The 19,825-nt window shown below is 47.7% G+C and overlaps 1 protein-coding gene across 3 annotated transcripts in view; it reads right to left on the bottom strand.

The window, feature by feature from the left end:
* The window catches only part of LOC135819175 (tyrosine-protein kinase RYK-like), a 34,598-nt gene extending 16,564 nt beyond the window's left edge, over positions 1-18,034 (bottom strand). The window contains exons 1-3 of one of the 3 annotated variants that reach the window (XM_065332337.1): positions 17,767-18,034; positions 2,269-2,517; positions 824-945 (exon numbers count right to left, since the gene is read on the bottom strand). In XM_065332337.1, coding sequence (XP_065188409.1) covers positions 824-945; positions 2,269-2,446 — 300 coding nt within the window. In that variant the 5' untranslated portion in view covers positions 2,447-2,517; positions 17,767-18,034. Of the gene's footprint in view, positions 1-823; positions 946-2,268; positions 2,518-9,363; positions 9,945-10,662; positions 11,067-17,766 lie in introns of those variants that run through there. The other 2 variants (XM_065332335.1, XM_065332336.1) reach the window with 2 other exon arrangements.
* Positions 18,035-19,825: the final 1,791 nt, after the last annotated feature.

The raw sequence follows: 19,825 nt of genomic DNA, 5'->3' as shown, positions 1-19,825 counted from the left end.
ACAATGAAACATCTCAGGTTCCGTCGAGTTTGGATTGCTAAACGGAGTCAAATGGTGCTGGACCCGCATCGGTCTGACGAAGTGCGTTCTTGCGATATTTTCGATTTCTTGGCGGCTGCATCCTAACGTCTTGCCCGTCCCAATACGCCCATTGCACAATGACATAATTTGTACCGCCAACACCCCACCGGGCACACAGCCACCTGTGCATGGCCGTGTGGGGGTGTTGAACAGTGCATTGCCGAGGCCAGCGTACTCACATACCGCATTTCTCATGTCTTCTATATTCGGCAAAGTGCACCCCTGCTCCGCAAGGCTGTGTAGCTGGGTTCATAGGTGACCTGGACCCTCCCGGCCGGGGACCCATTATTGGCAAAGAAAATCACACCTGCATGCCATGCGAAGGGCTCACCCACAAGATGTGGTCAAAATGTATCCGATTTGACCCAGAAGTCATTTTCATGGACTTCTACCATCATCCCCTTCACACCTTATGCTCGTATTTGATGCATACCGGTAACTAACTGATTTACAATTCAACCTAACCATACTACAGAACTGCCGGGCACCAAAGAACTGGGGTCAGCCTCCTAGCCTAGACCATTCTTATTTTCATGTATTACAGTCTATGCACAGTGGAGTCATCGTGTATACATTGGTATGCTGTGCTTGGTGATATTCCAGCCTGGCCGTTCTTCCGCGCTCCGTTCTTCGGCGCCTGACAGTACCATAACTAGCCGATTGACCGTATCAGCTAACCATAATTGTTATTATAGTGGGGATTACGAACCACGACTTGCCGAAATGATTTGCTTAGACTCACCCCTTCGTACACCCGCCAGTCCATAACGTTGTGTGTGTAGCGTGCGGCGAATGAAGCAAAACCATTGTTGATTGCGAATAGGGTCGGTGTCTCCGAACCGTTCTGGATGAACTGGACCTCACCTGTGCACAAAACACATGCACACGATACATACACACACACCTCAGACCTCAGACCTCAGACCTGCCCATCGCGGAAGCGATGATAGCGAACAGCTATGTTAGACATAGCAACTTGTGCTGGGATTACACCATTCAACAGCTTGCAAGGCTGATGAATTGACCGCCACACACACAAACATACACACACACACACACACACACACACACACACACATCATGTACCATGTATACGCCCGTCGCAAGAGAAGCACGCAAATCTGCAAATGCACTGGATGTGCACCCACAGATTTTCTCTTTATAGCAACGATAGTGGACCTGATTCTGATTGAAACAGATCGAGACAAGCGCCAGATAACTGTCTAATCCACACAACTGGCGAAGCCATGTGAATCCCCCCCCAATGCACAGCTGGTCTACACCACACGGAGTACATCTAAATAGGACGGCCAAGACAGTTACCTATGCGCATGCTACACTTGCTGGAGGAACCAATACAAATATATATACATGCATTACACAGACACGCACACACACACACACACACACACACACACACACACACACACACACGCACACACACACATAGAACCTTAGACATTAAAACGGCCACTTGCAGCTGTTGTAGCGCTGCAACAGAGGCAGAGAAGGTAAAGCTACTTCCGAAGTACTACTTGCACTCCTCTGCACAGTTCGAACAAGGTAGGACACGCACCTATTATTAGGCTCAAAATCTCGCGTTTGCCTTGTACCTAGTTAAGTCTCACGCGAACCGTGATTTTTTTAGCTGTGACCCAGTTTCTGTAAGTCTATGTCGGCCCATTCAAACTTCGACCGCCCAGGTCTAAAACCCATTTCGGTCGCATCAAATCTTCGGCCTGTGCTGCTGTCGCCTGTATACACTATCACACTGAACGTTGCAAAACAAAATTTCAGCCGCAACATGTCCTGGCCGGTATTAGCGGATAGTAACTATGCATCGAATATTTTTGGACTTTCATTATAGGTTACTAGTATGTGATAGAAGTCATGATGATGAGTCGGCGGAATTCACGAACTGCTTATGGGCGCCGTGTGGACAGCAGAATCGCTGATGGGCGCTAAGCATACAGAGTGAGTCGCTAGTGAATCGCTGGTGCATCGTTGTGCCGCGACGTCGCCAAAAAAAAGCATCTAGACGGACTACGTAATCGCACAACCTGCATACTACGGCATGTACATGTACGCTATTTGGTGAGGGCTTTGGTCAAAACGGCCGTGTGCAAAGACACCCCCGCAAATACGGCAATAAGTCTACGCCTATGTTAACAGACACATCGGTTTTACCTTTAGCTTCGCCAAAATTCTGCGCCTGAAAGGTCGGGTTCACCCTCAAGTCGAACGCGGCCGTTTCACGCACACTGGCTAACGCGCACAGCACTATGGCAGAGAGTAGTAGACTCCAGCATGATGCGTGCTCTTCTCGTAAGCGCGCCCGATGCATCAGCAGCCGCCTGAGCAGCATCCTCACACCCCGGTTCTTCTGGACAACAAGGTGCCAGACTTGGTCACTGATCACGGGACGGTTAACGATTACTGTAGGCAAACATGCAAAAGGATAAGAATCACACAGAGAAAGGTTGAGGCTGGTGACACCTGCATAAACTCAGCATGAGCCTTCCCTTACAGGCGATTCAGACTACGGGCAATATCACGTGTGAACTTGAATTTCCATGGTGATGAAGTCGTGTTCCAAAATGTTATGTACAGTCTCTGATCAAATACGTCCGAGTCGTAAAAACGTGGTCACCATGGTCACAGTTGGCCGTAGTCTGAATCGCCTGTAAGGACCGCCTTTTGGAGAAAAAGACATCAAAAACAGAGTCGGAAAGGGGGTTCCATGCCGCATGGCAAAACTATTGTTGGAAAACGGTCAACCCTTGACCCATTTATGGCCGATAGGAAGATGAGCATGTGTTCGGAAGGACTGTAAAACGGAGTCCAGAGAGCAGGGCAGTGGCGTGGACAATCCATATTCAATGGGTGGTCAATAGGAAGTCTAATGACCAGACTAGTCCTCTAAACACTGCAACACATGATGTAAGGGATTCACAGTGTCGGCATGGTCCTAGTGGACCAACTACATGTACATGCAATGGGTCTATAGTATAGCCTAGGGCAGTATAGAGATCAGACTACTACTAGTGTGCAAACGCTGCAACACATGATGTAAGGGCTTGATTGGACTTGTATAGTTGCCCCGTGACTAATTGCCTGCTCGCCTCTTTAAAAGGCAGCATAGCCAGCTGGAGATTGAGATTCCATGTCTACATTCTCAGCTCGTTTTGTTATTATTTCACTGCATGCCTCTCAAGCCTCAACGTGTCGTCAAGACCCATACTGCCTGTTCGGCGCCTCTCCCTTCTTGGCAGTGCCAATGATTAAATAAATAAATTTGAAACACTTCTCTGCATGAATGATTGCACGCTAACTACTAGTACTAGTCCTGCTGCTGCTGCTGCTGCTGCTGCTGCTGCTGGCCTGCAGAAGGCTATGTATAATTATATGTATGCTTGCCCTGACTGCACACACTCTCAATCAAGACACATCAAGTTAGTTTAGTGTCCACTTTCTTGGCCCTGAAACATCTATACCCCATAATGAATGCACTTTAGTAGTGACAATTTGTAACTCTTTACCCCCCCCCCCCCCCCATGGCGAGATGCCAATAAGGAAGATTGATAAGTGTGATACCAATAGTATTGCCACTGGTCCCAAACAGCTAGATGGGAATTAAATTGTGTTTTGCATCTTGGTATGCGAATGTTCAGAGCGTGTTCCGTGCTCTGATGCTCAAAAACTAGTGCTCAGCCACACAAGAGGAGGTGGGCACAGTTTTGAAGTCTAAGCTAGCCGCAGGGTTACTAGTACTCCACCCTTTGAGAGCATCACCAGGTCCACAAGACGAGCAACAGCACACTGACCACACAGTCATCCACAAGACGAGCAACAGCACACTGACCACACAGTCCCTGTGAGTACATGTCCACAAGACGAGCAACAGCACACTGACCACACAGTCATCCACAAGACGAGCAACAGCACACTGACCACACAATCATCCACAACACCAGCAACAGCACACTGACCACACAGTCCCTGTGAGTACATGTCCACAAGACCAGCAACAGCACACTGACCACACAGTCATCCACAAGACGAGCAACAGCACACTGACCACACAATCATCCACAACACCAGCAACAGCACACTGACCACACAGTCCCTGTGAGTACATGTACTGTACAGGCAGAACATTTCGTCCGTCAATCATTCCGTCCAACTCCAAAGAAAGGGAGTTTGTATTGTTGTAAATTTAGCCCCATGGATCATAAGAGGGTATTGAAAAGCTGGACAAATCGACATTAGTCCGGCATCAAATTTAGTCCAAAAGCTCCTTGGACGAAAAAGACGAAATAAAATTCCAGACGAATATTTCTGCTCATACAGTACTTTTTTTTCGGAAGCGCAGTAACACCTGTCAAGGCAGCGACCACTCGTATAAGGCGACCACCTGTCCCAGAAGACCACTGCAACTAGGACCATCGGCATTACTAGTATTTCCAGTCAAAGGACCCTGGATAAGGCGACCACTTGTCCAACAGGACCACTGAGACCAGGACCACTGAGACCAGGACCACTGAGACCAGGACCACTGAGACCAGGACCACTGAGACCAGGACCACTGAGACCAGGACCACTGAGACCAGGACCACTGAGACCAGGACCACTGAGACCAGGACCACTGAGACCAGGACCACTGAGACCAGGACCACTGAGACCAGGACCAAGGGCTGTCATTTCCAGTCAACTGACCCTGGATAATGAGACCACCTGTACATGGGGACCATGTTTGTATAGTCCATTGAGGGGTCAGCTTAGGGCGCGTTCGAATTGTCACTCTTTGACTTTTCGAGGAGCTTCATTTTTCTGAAGAGGTGGCCTTATTGGCCTCTTCAGAAAAACGAAGCTCCTCGAAACTCATCCGATGGGAAGGTGGATTAGTTTCGAAGAGTTTGGAATAGCTACGTCACGTAGTACGTGGAGATGGTCGATCTGATCGGCCGTCATCATCGCCATGACAATTCCACTGAAAAACTCTAAAATGATAGAAACCGTTCTAATGGGACACTTCAACTAATCTCTTTATAAAATTTGTTAGAACAGTTGATGAAGACAATTCAAACGCGCCCTTAGACAGGCTTCACTGTAGAAGAAGTCAAGCGAGAAATTTGAGTAAAATGTGCTTCTATTAATTTCCGCAATTAGTCAACATGCGACTCTTAACTAAAATGGAACTCAACTTGTCACACGTGATCAACAGCAAGTCTCAATGTGCACGAATATTACTTTGGAAAATGGCACCAGGTGTGGTTCCAAATCTAAAATTTAAGTTGACAGATTCCGGAAATATCAAACATACATGTATTCCCGCCGTCACGATGACTTTATTATTTACAGTGCACAAGGAAACAGCAACTGTTCACCGCTCCTTGGCATGTGAGCTTAGATGGGGAACAAGTCAAATGTGCATGCCTCTCAGGAGCAGATAAGTACGGCGAATGAGGGGAGTAGGAGAGGAGGAGGTTGGAGGAAGTGCTAGTAGCTTATGCCAATCATCTGGCAAATAGTCCACGACAAGAAAAATGCGTTCTTGCACCCATGTCACCCGGCGGAATATAAAATCTTCGTCCTGCGGACGATTGTACAATTTATGGGCCCATTGACATTCCAACATATTGCAAAGTATTACATGCCCATTGACATTCCAACCTATTGAAAAGTATCATGTGCCCATTGACATTGCACCCTGTTGAAAACAGTCACTGGAAAGAATGCGCTGAAACGGAACGCTGCTACCCAGGAATTCCACATTCCATGAACTTTTTCTTTTTTTTTAATACAGTGTTTTCGGCTTCTTCTCCTGTAGGTTTTTGATTTTTTTGTTCTGCATGTAAGTAGAGGTCGTGTGACGGCACCCTATTGGCAGTGACCCAGTAGCCTTCCAATCCATCGGTGTTTGTTGTTTGTGGTTTTTGCTGTTGTTGTCGCTGGTGTTGTTGTTGTTGGTGTTGTTGTTGTTGTTGCTGGAGTTCTTTATTCTCACGATGGTACCATCGGCAATAAGAGAGTTGTTGATGTTGTCGTTGATGATGCTGTCGCTGTATCTTTCTTCATTTGAATTCGCAAACCAAACGTTCCCCGCAACGCGCACTGCTCGCAGACACACCAGTACACGATGTGTGTGATGTCCCGCATACACTGTTCACCAGGATGCAAGCGCATCCCGCGGACGCTCAGCTTCCTACATACTATTGTATGCCGCTCGTACACATCATTTTCAAGGACCTGGGAACAGAATTGTACTGCGCCAGGAGGAAATAACGGAACGCTCATCATCTGGCAAAGCACAGCTTGGTTTGTGGATGTCTACCTGACGCTACCCAGTCATGTACTGCTCAGTACAGTCTAACACACGACTCTACAGTGCTGGCAACTGAAATCCGACCCCCCCCCCCCCCCCCCAGAGGCTCACATGGCAAAGACCCAATACAGGATTGTAACACTTTGAAATATAGGGGGTCGAATTTCAGTTGCCACCTCTGTACTGTCTGGAGTATACTGTGACCCTGTAGACTGCAGTACATGTACCTGTGAGCTGCTGTGTGCAGTGACTTGTGTGTACAGTGTGGTGTAGATCTACTCTACATGTACAAAGAGTCTGACTACTATGCACTTGGTTGACAGTACTCAATAGTCAGTACTGCAGAACCAGAAGTCTAGGTGCGCTCATGTCGCAGATCCTGCACCCACATCTGCCACGTGGTGGAGCATCCGGGCCATACCTGTATCCAGTACATGTTTTACTACTACTACTAGTACTAGTAGTAGTAGTAGTACAATGTAATCACCCAGCCATTCATACACAACTCACTGCCTACCAGCGTGAACTATCACAAAACACCTCATCAACTCCGCGATCCGATCACAGGAATCCAGTGCATACTGAAGTTCTAGCACAGGAGGATAAGACCTCGTTACGAACAAAAGACACACAGAGAAATGCCGACAGTTTTCGCGGGGCAATCAGGAACGGCGGCGATCCAAGGCTTGTGAGAATGCTGCGCAGCCAAGCAAAGGTTATCAAGCAAGGCGTCAGAAAGCGTATCACACGACAATCCAGCAATCAACATTCACCAACTCGCCACGCTAGCCTCGTCGCTCCACGACCTGAGTACAGTGTTTTCTTGTTGCGCCTGATCGTAGACTTGACGAATTCATTTTCCTCCACGTGGTGACCAGTGTCCCCGCGCAGGTACGCAGCCTGAGCCCCCACGCCATGGCCAAAAACAGGGCTAGCCCAAGGAAAAAACTCTGAAAAACGCCCCATCTGGACCATTTCCTCATACCATTCTTCCTCAACCAAACAGGTATTTTCCAGAACACATCGAAGCGATTGCATCGACGGACATACGTGTAGATCTACACTAAACGGTATGAAGACCTGAAGAGTGAAGTCTACTGACCAACAGCAAATTGCTGACAAAACGTCCAGGAATATGAAGACGCTGTAAATCTCTTTCACGCAACCAGCGCAGCTCCTAACCTGAACTGACTCGAGTGGCATTTTTCATTCACAGAGAGAGAGAGAGAGAGAGTAACAGTCTCAATGATGAGAAGTCAAAATAAATTACAAAAGGGTCATGGATCCGCTGGCGACCCCGCCGGCCGGGAAAAATTACAACATCGATCGTTTCGTCCCCGAACAAGGAAAGCGTCTACGGAACTAAGTAACTTGGAACTTCCCATTCCCGCTACTGGCGATAGTTCTGTGTTCTAGGTACATTTTAGAGACGCAGCATCTCTTTGCGAAGCAGAACAGATAGAATTATCCTGCCACTGGGGAATCTCGGGACTGACCAACACAAGCTAGGAAGCACCAGCCAGAGCTTCTGTTTGCAGGTATGTATCGGGGTACCTTCGGATATCCGTTCATGTTCAACTGCAGAACGATTCTACGCCTTCGGAGATTGTATTTCCTAGGTGGTTAGAGCTTACTTACTAACTTAGGTTCCCTGCTGGCAATATCGAGAGCAAGTAGGCCAAACTACGATCGGAATGTGGGTCGTATCTGATTGCAGCATGCGCGGACCTCCGGCTCCTCGCCCTGTGAAGAGCTATCCCAAGCCAAGGACTACATACAGTCATGTACTATGCTGCTACCACGTGATCGAATCCAACGCAGCCGAAAATACACACAAGAAACACAGCGCTAGCCGTAGTAATCAAAGGTGCGAGCGCTTTCTACAAGAGTGCGGCCGTGCATTCCAAGAATGCGAGAGAATGAGCGAAGATACGACATGGCATTCCGGACCTTCAGGGACGCCCGCAAGGGGCAGTTTTACATTCTGCTAGTGGATGAGGCAAGCCAGAACTACTCCCAACTGTCCGCTGCAAGACCCGCCGCAGAACGAAAACATAACGCAATTTCTTTTGTCGCTTGTGCGAGGAATAATGAGTAAGAATCCATCGTGCTTTCTTCGTGACAAGCCGGGCGGTATTTCGTGTCCAAGCTAGAGTGGGCTATAGCATCGACACAACGACTCGATGCTCATATAAAAGATTTTGTAATTTGTAGCTGGCACACAGTGATTTTGTCAATTATTGAACAAGAAAGTGGACCGTCTGGGATCATATCCACAGCAACGTTCTACTAGTATTCATTCCTGAGGAACCTGCCCTGACAAAAGTAGATTTTGCAATTGAAAAAAAACTGGACGAGCAAGTCATTTCCTACGAACACTTGCGCTCTGTTTTTGGAGTCGACATCACAGACACGCGGAGCGTGACTACCGCGCACTGTACGTGCTTCCGATCGCGAAAGACAGACAGAACTAGGCCGTGTGGGATCGCACACCACACGGACACAGATCAACAGCAAACGCAACACGATACGACAACTAAGCACACCATCTCAGTACACGAGGAACGACAACATTTGTACAGCGGGTAACACAATGATGATCGTACTGCGCTGTAGAAGTCTATTGTTTGGCAGCTATGTGCAGCAGTTGACTCGAGCACATAAGTCTACTGTCATCGTAACGCATCATTGCATGCAGTCATTGCACTCCACAGTGATTTCCACACACATACACAACGCGGCCACAAGACAAACAATGGACATACTAGGAACAATCACAAACTGAGATATTATCACAGTTTGGGTGGTCAACATACGAACCCTGGAACAAGCGAGGGGACTTCAACTTCAAGTTCAAACGCATACCGGGGGGACGGGAGTGAGCGGAGGGCACCACGAGCGTGGAGTGAAGTACTGCGAGCAAGCGGAACCGGGGTTTCACTAGCACTGTTCCTTACCAGCAAAGGGAATTACTTGTGTGCGAGTAGCTCTAGCAGGGTCACACAGTCAGTACACACACTGCTGACTTGTCCACCACCACCACCACCACCAGTCCACCCACACAGCCACTGGACTACTACAGTACCAGGCTGTAAGTACTGCTATCTACTTAGTACTACGCTACTCGTGGAGAATCCTGCCCTGAATCTCAGAAATGCCGTCCACCTTCGTCACGCAGACAGGAAAGAGACATTACAAAAAGAAATCTCCACTCTGAACTGACTACTGCCCTACAATCCAGGCTCAGTTTTGCCGTACGAGATTCACCACAATGAAGGTTTGTTGGACAAAGGCTTGTTTCGCCGCTTGGCATTGTTTGCCTCTCTTCCGAGCGCTGCTGAAATCAGTTTTTCTATGCTATCTATCTGCTCGCAAGCACAAGTAGCGCACATGTGCCTATTGTGGTAGCGAGCGATATCTTCCACAAGCGAAAGGCGGGAAGTAGTGATATCTATTTTCAACTCAAGCAAAGTAGGAAGGGAAATTACAGTACTTGTGATTTTTCGCACTGTTTAGTCTTCGCGGGCATACTAGATCTACAACGACTATGGTCAGAGCATATGCAGGTCACCCAGACTCGGCCAGAGTATCACCTCTGGCGGCTCTGCTCCATCGATTCACCGACCGTCCAGCTTTGTCATCTTCCATTCACATCACGACAAGCCGCTGTATCATACAGGCTTTACAGCTACCCTCTTTCAGATGCGTGGGTCCCAGGCACCACGGATCGCTCGCTACGGATATCACAGTTCACCGCTCACGCACCAAGACACACAACGACGAACAATGGCCTCAGCCAAGTCCAGCCGCAGACCGTAGTCTACTCCACGAGGCCGAGGGTGAGGGTGTTCTTGGCAGCGCGCGGTGTGTCCGTCTACCATGCCGTCCATGGTCTACTAGTACTAGTAGTAGTACATGCACTATCTCCAAAATCTCCCAATGAAGCCCCCTGTGCCGCGGATCACACATTTCGTCATCTTTGCAGTGACAAAGAGACGCGCGAACATTCACTCCAAGCTCCGGCTGTTGCCGAGGACGGTACGGGTGGAAACCTCCCACCAGGCCAGCACCCGCTAATAGCGCGTCTCTCCTAGAAGATTAGGAGGAGCACCACGTGAACACGACGGTCGGTAGGTTTTTAACGCGAGAACATCACCGCTAATAGTAGTACGGTGGTGCAAATCAGGCGATTTCTCCGTAGCGTACGGTACGGATGCACTATACGAAACGCTGGCATTAGTAGCAACGAAACTCACCTTTATAAGAAGCGATCCTGGGTCGGTTGACTTTAAACAGTAGCGTCCACAACGACACCAGGCTGGAGGTGCCCGCAATCAATCCATGCCCAATAGTACTAAAACCACGAAAAGGTCTTTACAAACAGCCCGCTAAGAAATCGAGGAATTGCTGTCGGCAGGCCTGATTGAAAGAGATAGATCCTCTCTATTTTCTGTATGTCGGCGCAAGCATGCGGTGGATGCCGTACCGACCTCTAGCTCTGTGCCTTTACTGCTTTAGCTCCCTCGCACTTGCAATACTACTACTAGACTATACAACAGTCTGTCACGGTCAGACGAGGCCGAGGCCATGCTACTGAACGTCTGCACCAACGACGGAGGTGAAGAAAAGCCGACCGCAGTCGGAGCTCCCGATCCCGAGCTAGGGCGGTAGACTTGGGCTCATGCTAGTCCTGTAGTGTAGTGGTAGGAGCGGTTCTGTGCCAGAGCAGACGTTTCTGTACATGCGTGAACAGGTGAATGTAGGGCCAAAGATACCGCGCACTGGCCGCTCGGTCATGTCGGTGCGTCTGTCCCCTAGCTCGCCTCAGGCTCAGCTCAGTAGATCTAGTACTACTACTAGTACTAGTACTAGTAGATCTACAGGTACTTACTGGTTGTCGATGATTGTGTGTGACCAGAAACAAGCAACAGCGTGCTACATCAGTACAGTCTGAGTCAGTACAATCATGATTGTACAGACCAAGGCAAAGGCCAAGTCTACAGACAGCACTGCAATGCAAGCACTCTGGCCTACATACATTTAGGTGGTTCCTGGACGGCGGCGGGGATATCCCCTCGCGCTGGCCCTGGCATGGCACTGGCACTGCATGCAGATACTGAGCAATGTGAGCATGAGATACATGATGCCCTAACCTGCCTGGATCTATTCATGCATGGACTTCATGATCCACTCCATGTGCTCCAGCTCCCATATCAGTGCACATGCAGGGGTGGCATGGTGTGAGTCCAGTGATCATGATGGCAAGTGAAATCCGACTCCCATGCATTGTTTGTAGATCTACACTGCACAGCATGCAGATGATGCCCGGCCTGGGCCATGCAGCCCGGGCCTTGCTTGGCCTTGGCCTTGCCTGGCTCATCAAAACAACACTACTGCCTGCACTGGCTACTACGACTAGTCAGCTCAGTAGATCTACTAGCACAGGCGCTAGGCCGCAGTCCAAACTCACGGCCAAAGCCGGCAAAGACCACAATGCACATAATCATTTACCAAGGATAGTTGACTCTACTGACCCGTGTGTAGGCTGTGTCTCTACTTATGATCATGCAAGAGTAACAAAAAAGTTGAAAAACACCTCACAGTCATACTAGTCTAACGACGTGAGAACACACGCGGTCGTGCCAAATCACCGAAATGCTTGCACACACACATACACACACACACACACACACACACACACACACACACACACACACACACACACACACACACACACACACACACACACACACTCTCTCTCTCCCTCTCCCCCCCCCCCCCCCCCCCCCCACCTAGAAGTACTGAGTCTGTAGTTGGAACGGGTTTTTTTTAATGCTTCTCCAAGATGTATTGGCTGCGGAAGATGGCAGTCTGCAGCATGCGAAACGCTTGCATCATCACACACACAATGCCAATGGCTCTTGCAAGTCAACTATTACTTACTTGATCACCCCTGATGTTAATGTTTGCAAGATTGCTTCCATATTGCGGCTCAGTTGTGCGGGACATCCCGTCATCCTCCTGGGGCACCATTTCTGTCCGAATCTTGTACAGTCATGTACATCATACATGTATTCCCTCCGACCGCACAGCGTAGAGTTCCCTCGCACTGTGTCACCACTGGCACTGGTGAGACATAGTCATTGGCACTGAACTATCTACAGCTGTAGCCGGTTCTACCGGGGATTCCAGGCGAGAGCCCGTGGAAGACCCCGGCGCGGCCTTGGTTCTGGTAGACCTACATTGTAATATTTGTACACTGCCAGCCATAATCTACTGGCACTGCACTCTGCATGCAGAGTCTGGGTCTGTGCCAGGTTATCTACAGGTGTGCTAGATGTCATGATGACACAGTGCTACGCGGATTATAGCAGGATAAGAAAGTGACAGTCTACACTACGGACTCCAGTAGGAACTCCGAACACAGTGCCAGCTACAATGTACAGTGATGTACATGTACATGTACAGTAAACCCTGGTTTAAGCGACCACCCCACGGTGCAAGCAAAAGCGGTCGTTAAAGCCAGGTGGTTTTTATAACCAGGTCCCACAGTGTCTGTGTAGAACTGTCGGTGCATGGAAAACGGTCGTTAAGAGCAGGTGGTCGCAAAACCCAGAGGTCGCTTACACCAGGTTTCACTGTACGTGTACCAATGATGTTACTGTTGCAGCAGCAGAGTCACTGACGTTATTGTGTGACTGTCTCCATGATTAGTTGAAATCCCCAATTCAGTGAATAATGGCAAGAAGGCACAATTGAATAGCTAGAGAGAAAAAGATAAAATCAAGAGGAGTCCAGATGGAAAAGGAAAAGGAAAGATAAGGACATTAAAAGGAACAGTCCGGCACACAACCCGGTGGATGAACATCGTGAATTGGATACATGTATTATAAAAACTATTGATGATAATTGCGAAAGCATGAAACTTTGAGTAGCAGCAAACTAGCCTTGATTGCTCTTGTTATTCTGTAGATATTATATCAATCGACATCCGAACGTAAGAAGTACAAGGTCATGTACATGTACATGTACATATACATGTACATATACATGTACATGTACATGTACATGTACGTGTAGGTCGTTGTTATACAAATGAAAATAGATTTACCAAGCATGCATGCAAAGGACGCATTGACATCGTACATTCTGCAATGGCATACACCTCCTTGGCCTTGGCACCCAGGACAGAAGAACCAAAACTTACGATTACGATTACTAGTATACGGCCAATAGCTAGCCAATAATTATCACTCGTCTTAATTAAGTGTCGCAATCAACAGAGCCAGCTGAATAGCCATAGCCCGAACGCTTTATTGAATTAAAAACAGAAAACAGGAAAGGTGTTACAATGGTAGACTTTATGGGCTACATCCCAGTCACTCTGCTGGTATACATTGTACATGTACATGTACATGTACGTGTACGTGAGCCCCATGATGTAGTCCACTTGTGCAGAGGGGCACTCCCTTATTCTTCCCGCCAAAAAGCATCAATTCATCTATCACTCTGAGCCTCTCTCCAGCTGGGTCTCCCTACACACCCTCCAGCTGGGTTTCCGTGCCCCTCCCCCCCCCCCCCCCCCCTCGGCCGTACACAGATTCTGTGCAACATGTTGTGACTTCCTGAGCAAATATTGAACTCTTTCTTCATGTACATGTACGTAACATAAGACAACTCAAAACTAAATGAGCTACTTTATAGTCAGAGAGGTGTAGTATGATGTGAACATACACTCTTGTTCTGAATTCTACACAGAGTATTCCAGGGGCTTAACAGCCGGTTCGGCCGGACCGGCTTTGGCCGAACCACTTTTTTTAAGACAATGCCAAAAGTGCCCAGAATGCACGATTTTGCACCCTGATTTCAAATTTTTCACGGCGGAGAACCCTGCACTAGGCCGCGTGACCGGCGGATTATGCCGGCATAATTATTGGCATAATTTGGTGGTTGAAAATTTGGCGCATAATTTGGCATCCTTTCGGAGGTAGGAGCATAACTGCATGATTGTATCACAGTTCTAGTATGTAGGCTACACAATTGTGTACAATGCACCTGATCAGTGATGGTGGTCTGCATGGTAAAGGGTTCGGAGGTCATGCAGATACATGTAGTGTTTTCAATGAAAAGCAGGGTAGAAATCATGGAAATACATTAAATTTTTGTGTGCTCGAACTCGTCTTCTCAAAGTTTTCTCACCCTGATACAGTACATGTAGCAGAAGATGCGAGTGAATCAGCCTTTATCAGGTATCCCGGGGCGGACGAGATAGTGATGGGTAGTCCGCAAAACTCCGCGTACATGTACACTATGCTTGTTACGAAGTCATGACGTCTGGATCTTAGCAGCTATGACTGTGCAGGCTATGGGTATTGCTCTAATAATTAAAAAAATGGAGGTATAATAGTTGATGTTCGGTAATGATGGAAGGAGAGCTGGAGCTACGGGAGAGATGAGCTGATTATGAGAATTCGCAGGGTTAGGGTGACATCGGTTGGACGAGTATGACGATTACGAAGACAGTTGAACATGACAGTTTTCAAAGGTAAGGAAAAATCTTTCACAACAAAAGAAGTCAACTAATGAATAGAAGAAGTAATGTTTTCTCTTTTCCATGTTGATCTCTAGCATGCATGGACACCTTGGTAAGGGGATACTCATGTATTTGTTGTACTTATGGCCACTTGCAAGTACGAAAAAGGCACAATTTTCCGAAATTTGAGGCTCCATAAGACAACAAAGTGAATATGTATCCCCACGTGCCAAAGCATAATATGAGGATTTTGCGAGCATAATGCGAGAATCCATGAAAGCATAATTCCATGATTTCGCGGGCATAATCCGCCGGTGCCTACCCTGCACCCCCCCCCCCCCCCCCCCCCCCTTATCCGGCCAGACCACCTGCAAAGGCGGTGCTGCGCGTCTGATGTCATGTACAGTGAATAGGCATCGGCGGATTATCATTGCGCGAAATCGCGCATCTACATGTATGAGCGACATCCACATAAACTGCTGGGACCATGGTTGTGTACTCGAATCTCATTCTGAGCACCCTTTTTTCTTCCTTTTTTCAGCCGTTTTTTTGCAAAAAGTCCTCGAGCTCGATTATTTTTGATCGATCGTTCTTCAAGGAAAGACGAGTGGACAATCGATCAACAGGGCCGAGGACGAATGCGTCTGGTTGGAGTTCTTGCGTGGCACAGGATGACCAGACACACATATAGATACATTGCAACGATCTAATCTGCACAGTGTTTCCTAATACCGCACGCACGACGGTAAGTACAATTCATGTGATTTCAAATTGTTTGTGATCTACAACGTCGCGAGCAGGACGGAAATACAGCAACAGCACGACAACCGTTATACCAGGCAGTAACCAACAGTCACCTCCGTCACATTCTCTAGATCAGAAGGCAAGTGAGGCAGTGAACATGAAGAAATAAAGTATGAAAGAATGAAAAGTGAATAATTCAAAAATCTCAGAAACGTTGAACGTAAAAAACACTGAGAACAAGAAAAGTGACTTACTTCGATGGCAAAAGACAAAGCGAATGTTCCTCGTATGGACCCGGCTCTTGCGGAATCAGCCACACTGTGGAACCATGTGTTTGATTCCACAAGGGATGGCTACCTGCTCCTCACCAACCAGCCTCCACGACGGTGGTAAAGTCGCCAAAAATACGAAAGTTGAACATTTTGTGCATACATGCAATAGAAAATTTGTGCTGAGTATGTCGAGTGGCCATTCGCACAGGACAAAGCCGTTGCGCAAGCTGTGACCCTGAAATTTCGTCCATTGGTAGCGAGGGTAACCCTGAGCTGGAAAGTGTAAGGGATGGCATGCTACACTCCCCCGCATACGCTTGACAGCACGATTTGAGGCGTGGAGTAGTAATATACCAGTATCTTACTACCCCTGATACCTGATGCATGGACGTCGTCATCTTCATCCCGCAGATCGAAAATGTACAGGTGTCGCGTGATTTCGCGCAATGGCCGGCAGAAAAGTTGGCAGAATTCGGTACTTTTTCTGGTAAGTTTCATGCATGTTTGGTATGTGGATAAAGAAATGGAGCAGAATTCGAGGAATTGCCCGCCATAAGGTTTGTGTGGTTCTGCCAATTTCACTCCTTTTCGAGCAGAATCTGCCACCTTTTCGAGCAGAATCCGCCGGTCCCTAGCAGTGAAACCTGTCCAAGACGACCGCGCAAGGGACCTTCAAAATGTGGTCTCTGTTACCAGGTGGTCTCCTTATCCAGGGTCAATCATTTGACTGGAAATAGTATCCCTTTGTCCTGGCTTCAGTGGTCTTTTAGGACAGGTGGTCTCCTTATCCGAGTGGTCGCCTTGACAAGTTTTACTGTGCATTACATGTAGCTGGGACCTACTAGTATCCATATTTGATAACAGGGTAGCAGGATAGTTATTACTTGTATGTACATGTACATTGTAGACAGCAGTGAAGCAGCATGAGTGAAATGCGGAGTGGTAACAATGCGGAGAATACGGGGACGGCGAAACCGGCCTAGCTTTGGCCAACAACGGCTGTTTGACTGCAGAGGGGATCATGCGTAGCTGCCGCATATCCTACACAAACTGTACGAACACTGTGGTATAGCCAGACCAATCAAACACTGCTTTTGCCCGTCCTGTCTAGTCTGAGATATTCTCAGTCTCACTAGCAGTTCACAAGTTTGAGGGAATGAAAGGGAAAATTCTGAAGAACAAAAATGACTAACAGCACCAGGACTACATGAAGCTTTTGCTGCAATTTGGCTACATACACGTGTATTCAGAAATTTGTGGCTCCATCCAGCTATGATCCCGTGTGGGGGTGACGGGAAAGCAATGAGCCAGCCTACACCAGACTCAGAAACTAACTTGTTTGCACCACCTGATCATGCGCATGCAGCCACGTACGTCAGTGTTGTAGGTCAGTGTCGTGCAATGTTATCGCGTGAGCTGATTGTTTAGAAGCTGCTGGTGGTGTTAGTGGATACTATAGCGAAACTTGTACATGCACGTGTACATGTAGCTCCTTCGTCCTTTTCTTTTCTATAAATTCGTGCTTGGCTCTCCGTCCGAGTCCAAAGTTGAGAAAGTTGCGATTTCTTCCAAAACAGACGAAAGTTGCGAAAACAAGTTGCGATCGTCTTTGGGAAAGGGCTAATGATTGCTCGAAACGTTGAAGCTTGCACTTCCTGCCGACTGGCTGACACTTGAGTGACGACCGTCTTGAGCCAGTCAAGTGTCAGTCAGTGGGCAGGAGGAAGCGCGAGCTCCAACGTTATGAGGAGACATGCATGCACGTTCTTGCACTGCAATACAATCAATGCCAAGTTCCTAGAATCACTTACAGGTAACAGGGTAACGGCAGGCCAGGACGAACGTCTGCTGTTCAGGCCAGGACGAACGTCTGCTGTTCAGGCCAGGACGAACGTCTGCTCTCCTTCAACACTCAGTACAGTGTCACCACCTCAGCCGCAACTGTAGAACTGCTACAAGGAGCCCGCGTCCATGATCAAAATGCTATTGGTATTACTTTTGGCAACCTAGTAATGCTTGTAACCCCAAGCAATAGCAGTCTGTAGCTATTCTCGCGCTTCGTGGTATGAATCTGTCCTCCTCTGGTGATGCAGACTCAAATACTTACATGTATCAGCTGCTATTCCCTCCGCGATCCGGTATATCCGCGCCCTACTCAGCTAGACTTTTCAACCTGGTTCAAATAACACTAACAGAATGTAACTGTTAGCGCCAACTATTGCTTCAAACATCCGTAGAAGAAGGTCATGCACCTACATGTATATGTAAAGCCAGTAAAGCCTACTAAAGGAATACTTCGCCATGTACCCTCGTGTCAGGGTCAGGGTGCATGCACATTCTGTACTCACGAGACTCTCTGACTCCGGACTGTCTGTCTGAGTATGACCACAATCATTTCGGTCGGTAGACTACAGGCTACAGACTACAGTGGAGGCGAGGACAGTGCAGTTTGTTCAACCCTCAATAATCCCATGCTCAGTATAGTACTTCACGGTACTCTTTTCAATCATTTCACCTTCCCTGATCAAACTTTTATTTTCTGATTTTCACGGTTCGTATTGCTACTAACTCACTGATGTACGATATGTAATGTATTTCACTTCACATGTACTAATACTGGCACTACTGTCTGATCCTTCAATTGGCTTCATGCAGCCCCTAGCTTTCTTTCCGGCCGGGTGTTTGTGTCACTGTTGGTTCTAAAGTGGAGCTTCAAGTCACATGACGGGCGTGTGCCGGACTGACTGATCATGTGAATGCCGGTGTGGTGAAGCCGAAGGGTGCAGTCGATTCATCTAGCAGAGTAGAGGTATGCGCAGCACGCGCTGCAGGAAGGGCATTGGCAAACATAATATTACACTATAGGCCGCTCAGCCCATGGCTGGACAACTTTGGAGTTTCAACCGTGTCCCGGATCCCTGATGGTCCACTATCGAACAATATGTCATGTACACGTATGTGCCAATTGTTTTTGTCCAATAAAGCAGCAAAACGCAGGCTGTGACAGTCTGCCTTCAGCATTTCAGCCTCCACCATGCTGCCTGTGCCGTGCCTCAGCCTCCTCAGGCTCCGTAATGCTTTTGCCAAGCCTTCCGCTCAGCTATACAAAATCAATTAAAATAAATAATGTAATTCACTGTAGTACATGCCGCCTACAACTGTAGCTTTGTGCTGCTGCTTCCACTATGAGTATGAGTCTGCTGTATGACTCACAGCCAACGTGACGTGATGGGTTAAATCGTAATCCCCTAAGTACTTATCCACTCCCCCACCAAGATATTCATGCCGTCACGGTTGGTCTTATTCCTGCATTTCCTCCAAAAGAAATGCGTTCATACTTACAGGTTCACACAGCAATGCATTGCTGTGTGATTAGTGTATTACTGCCACCACTTTCCAGTGTATTGTATTGTATCGTATTGTATTGATTTATTTGAATTCGTTTATCTCAACAATATTCATCCGGGAGCAGAGTGGACTTAGTAAAAAAATAAGAAAAATTGCTGGCTCTGTCCGCTGGACATAGAGCACTATAATGTACATGTACATTATAGTGCTCTATGTACATGTACATGTAGGAAGGGTTTGGCAAAGGGTTGGGCAAACTTCCTGAAGAGTGCTCAAATTTGAGCCTCAATGCACGAGGCACAGTGCTCGTTGCATAATGGAGGAGAGAGAGGATCCAAGTGGTTGTCTGATGAAGTGATGATTGCTTCAGCATGCAACTTACTTTCAATTGCATTTTTCCCACTTGAATCCTCTCTCAAAAGTCTCTCTTCCATACAATGCACATCTACATGTACAGTGTATGTACAAGTACATGTAGATGTGCATGCAGTTACATAATTGTACATGTCTGCATGAGCCATT

This window comes from Sycon ciliatum, chromosome 6 (genome assembly GCF_964019385.1).
Source record: "Sycon ciliatum chromosome 6, ocSycCili1.1, whole genome shotgun sequence".
Classification (NCBI taxonomy): domain Eukaryota; kingdom Metazoa; phylum Porifera; class Calcarea; order Leucosolenida; family Sycettidae; genus Sycon; species Sycon ciliatum.
Note: the sequence above shows the minus strand (reverse complement) of the source record. Positions and strands in the feature narration are given on the sequence as shown.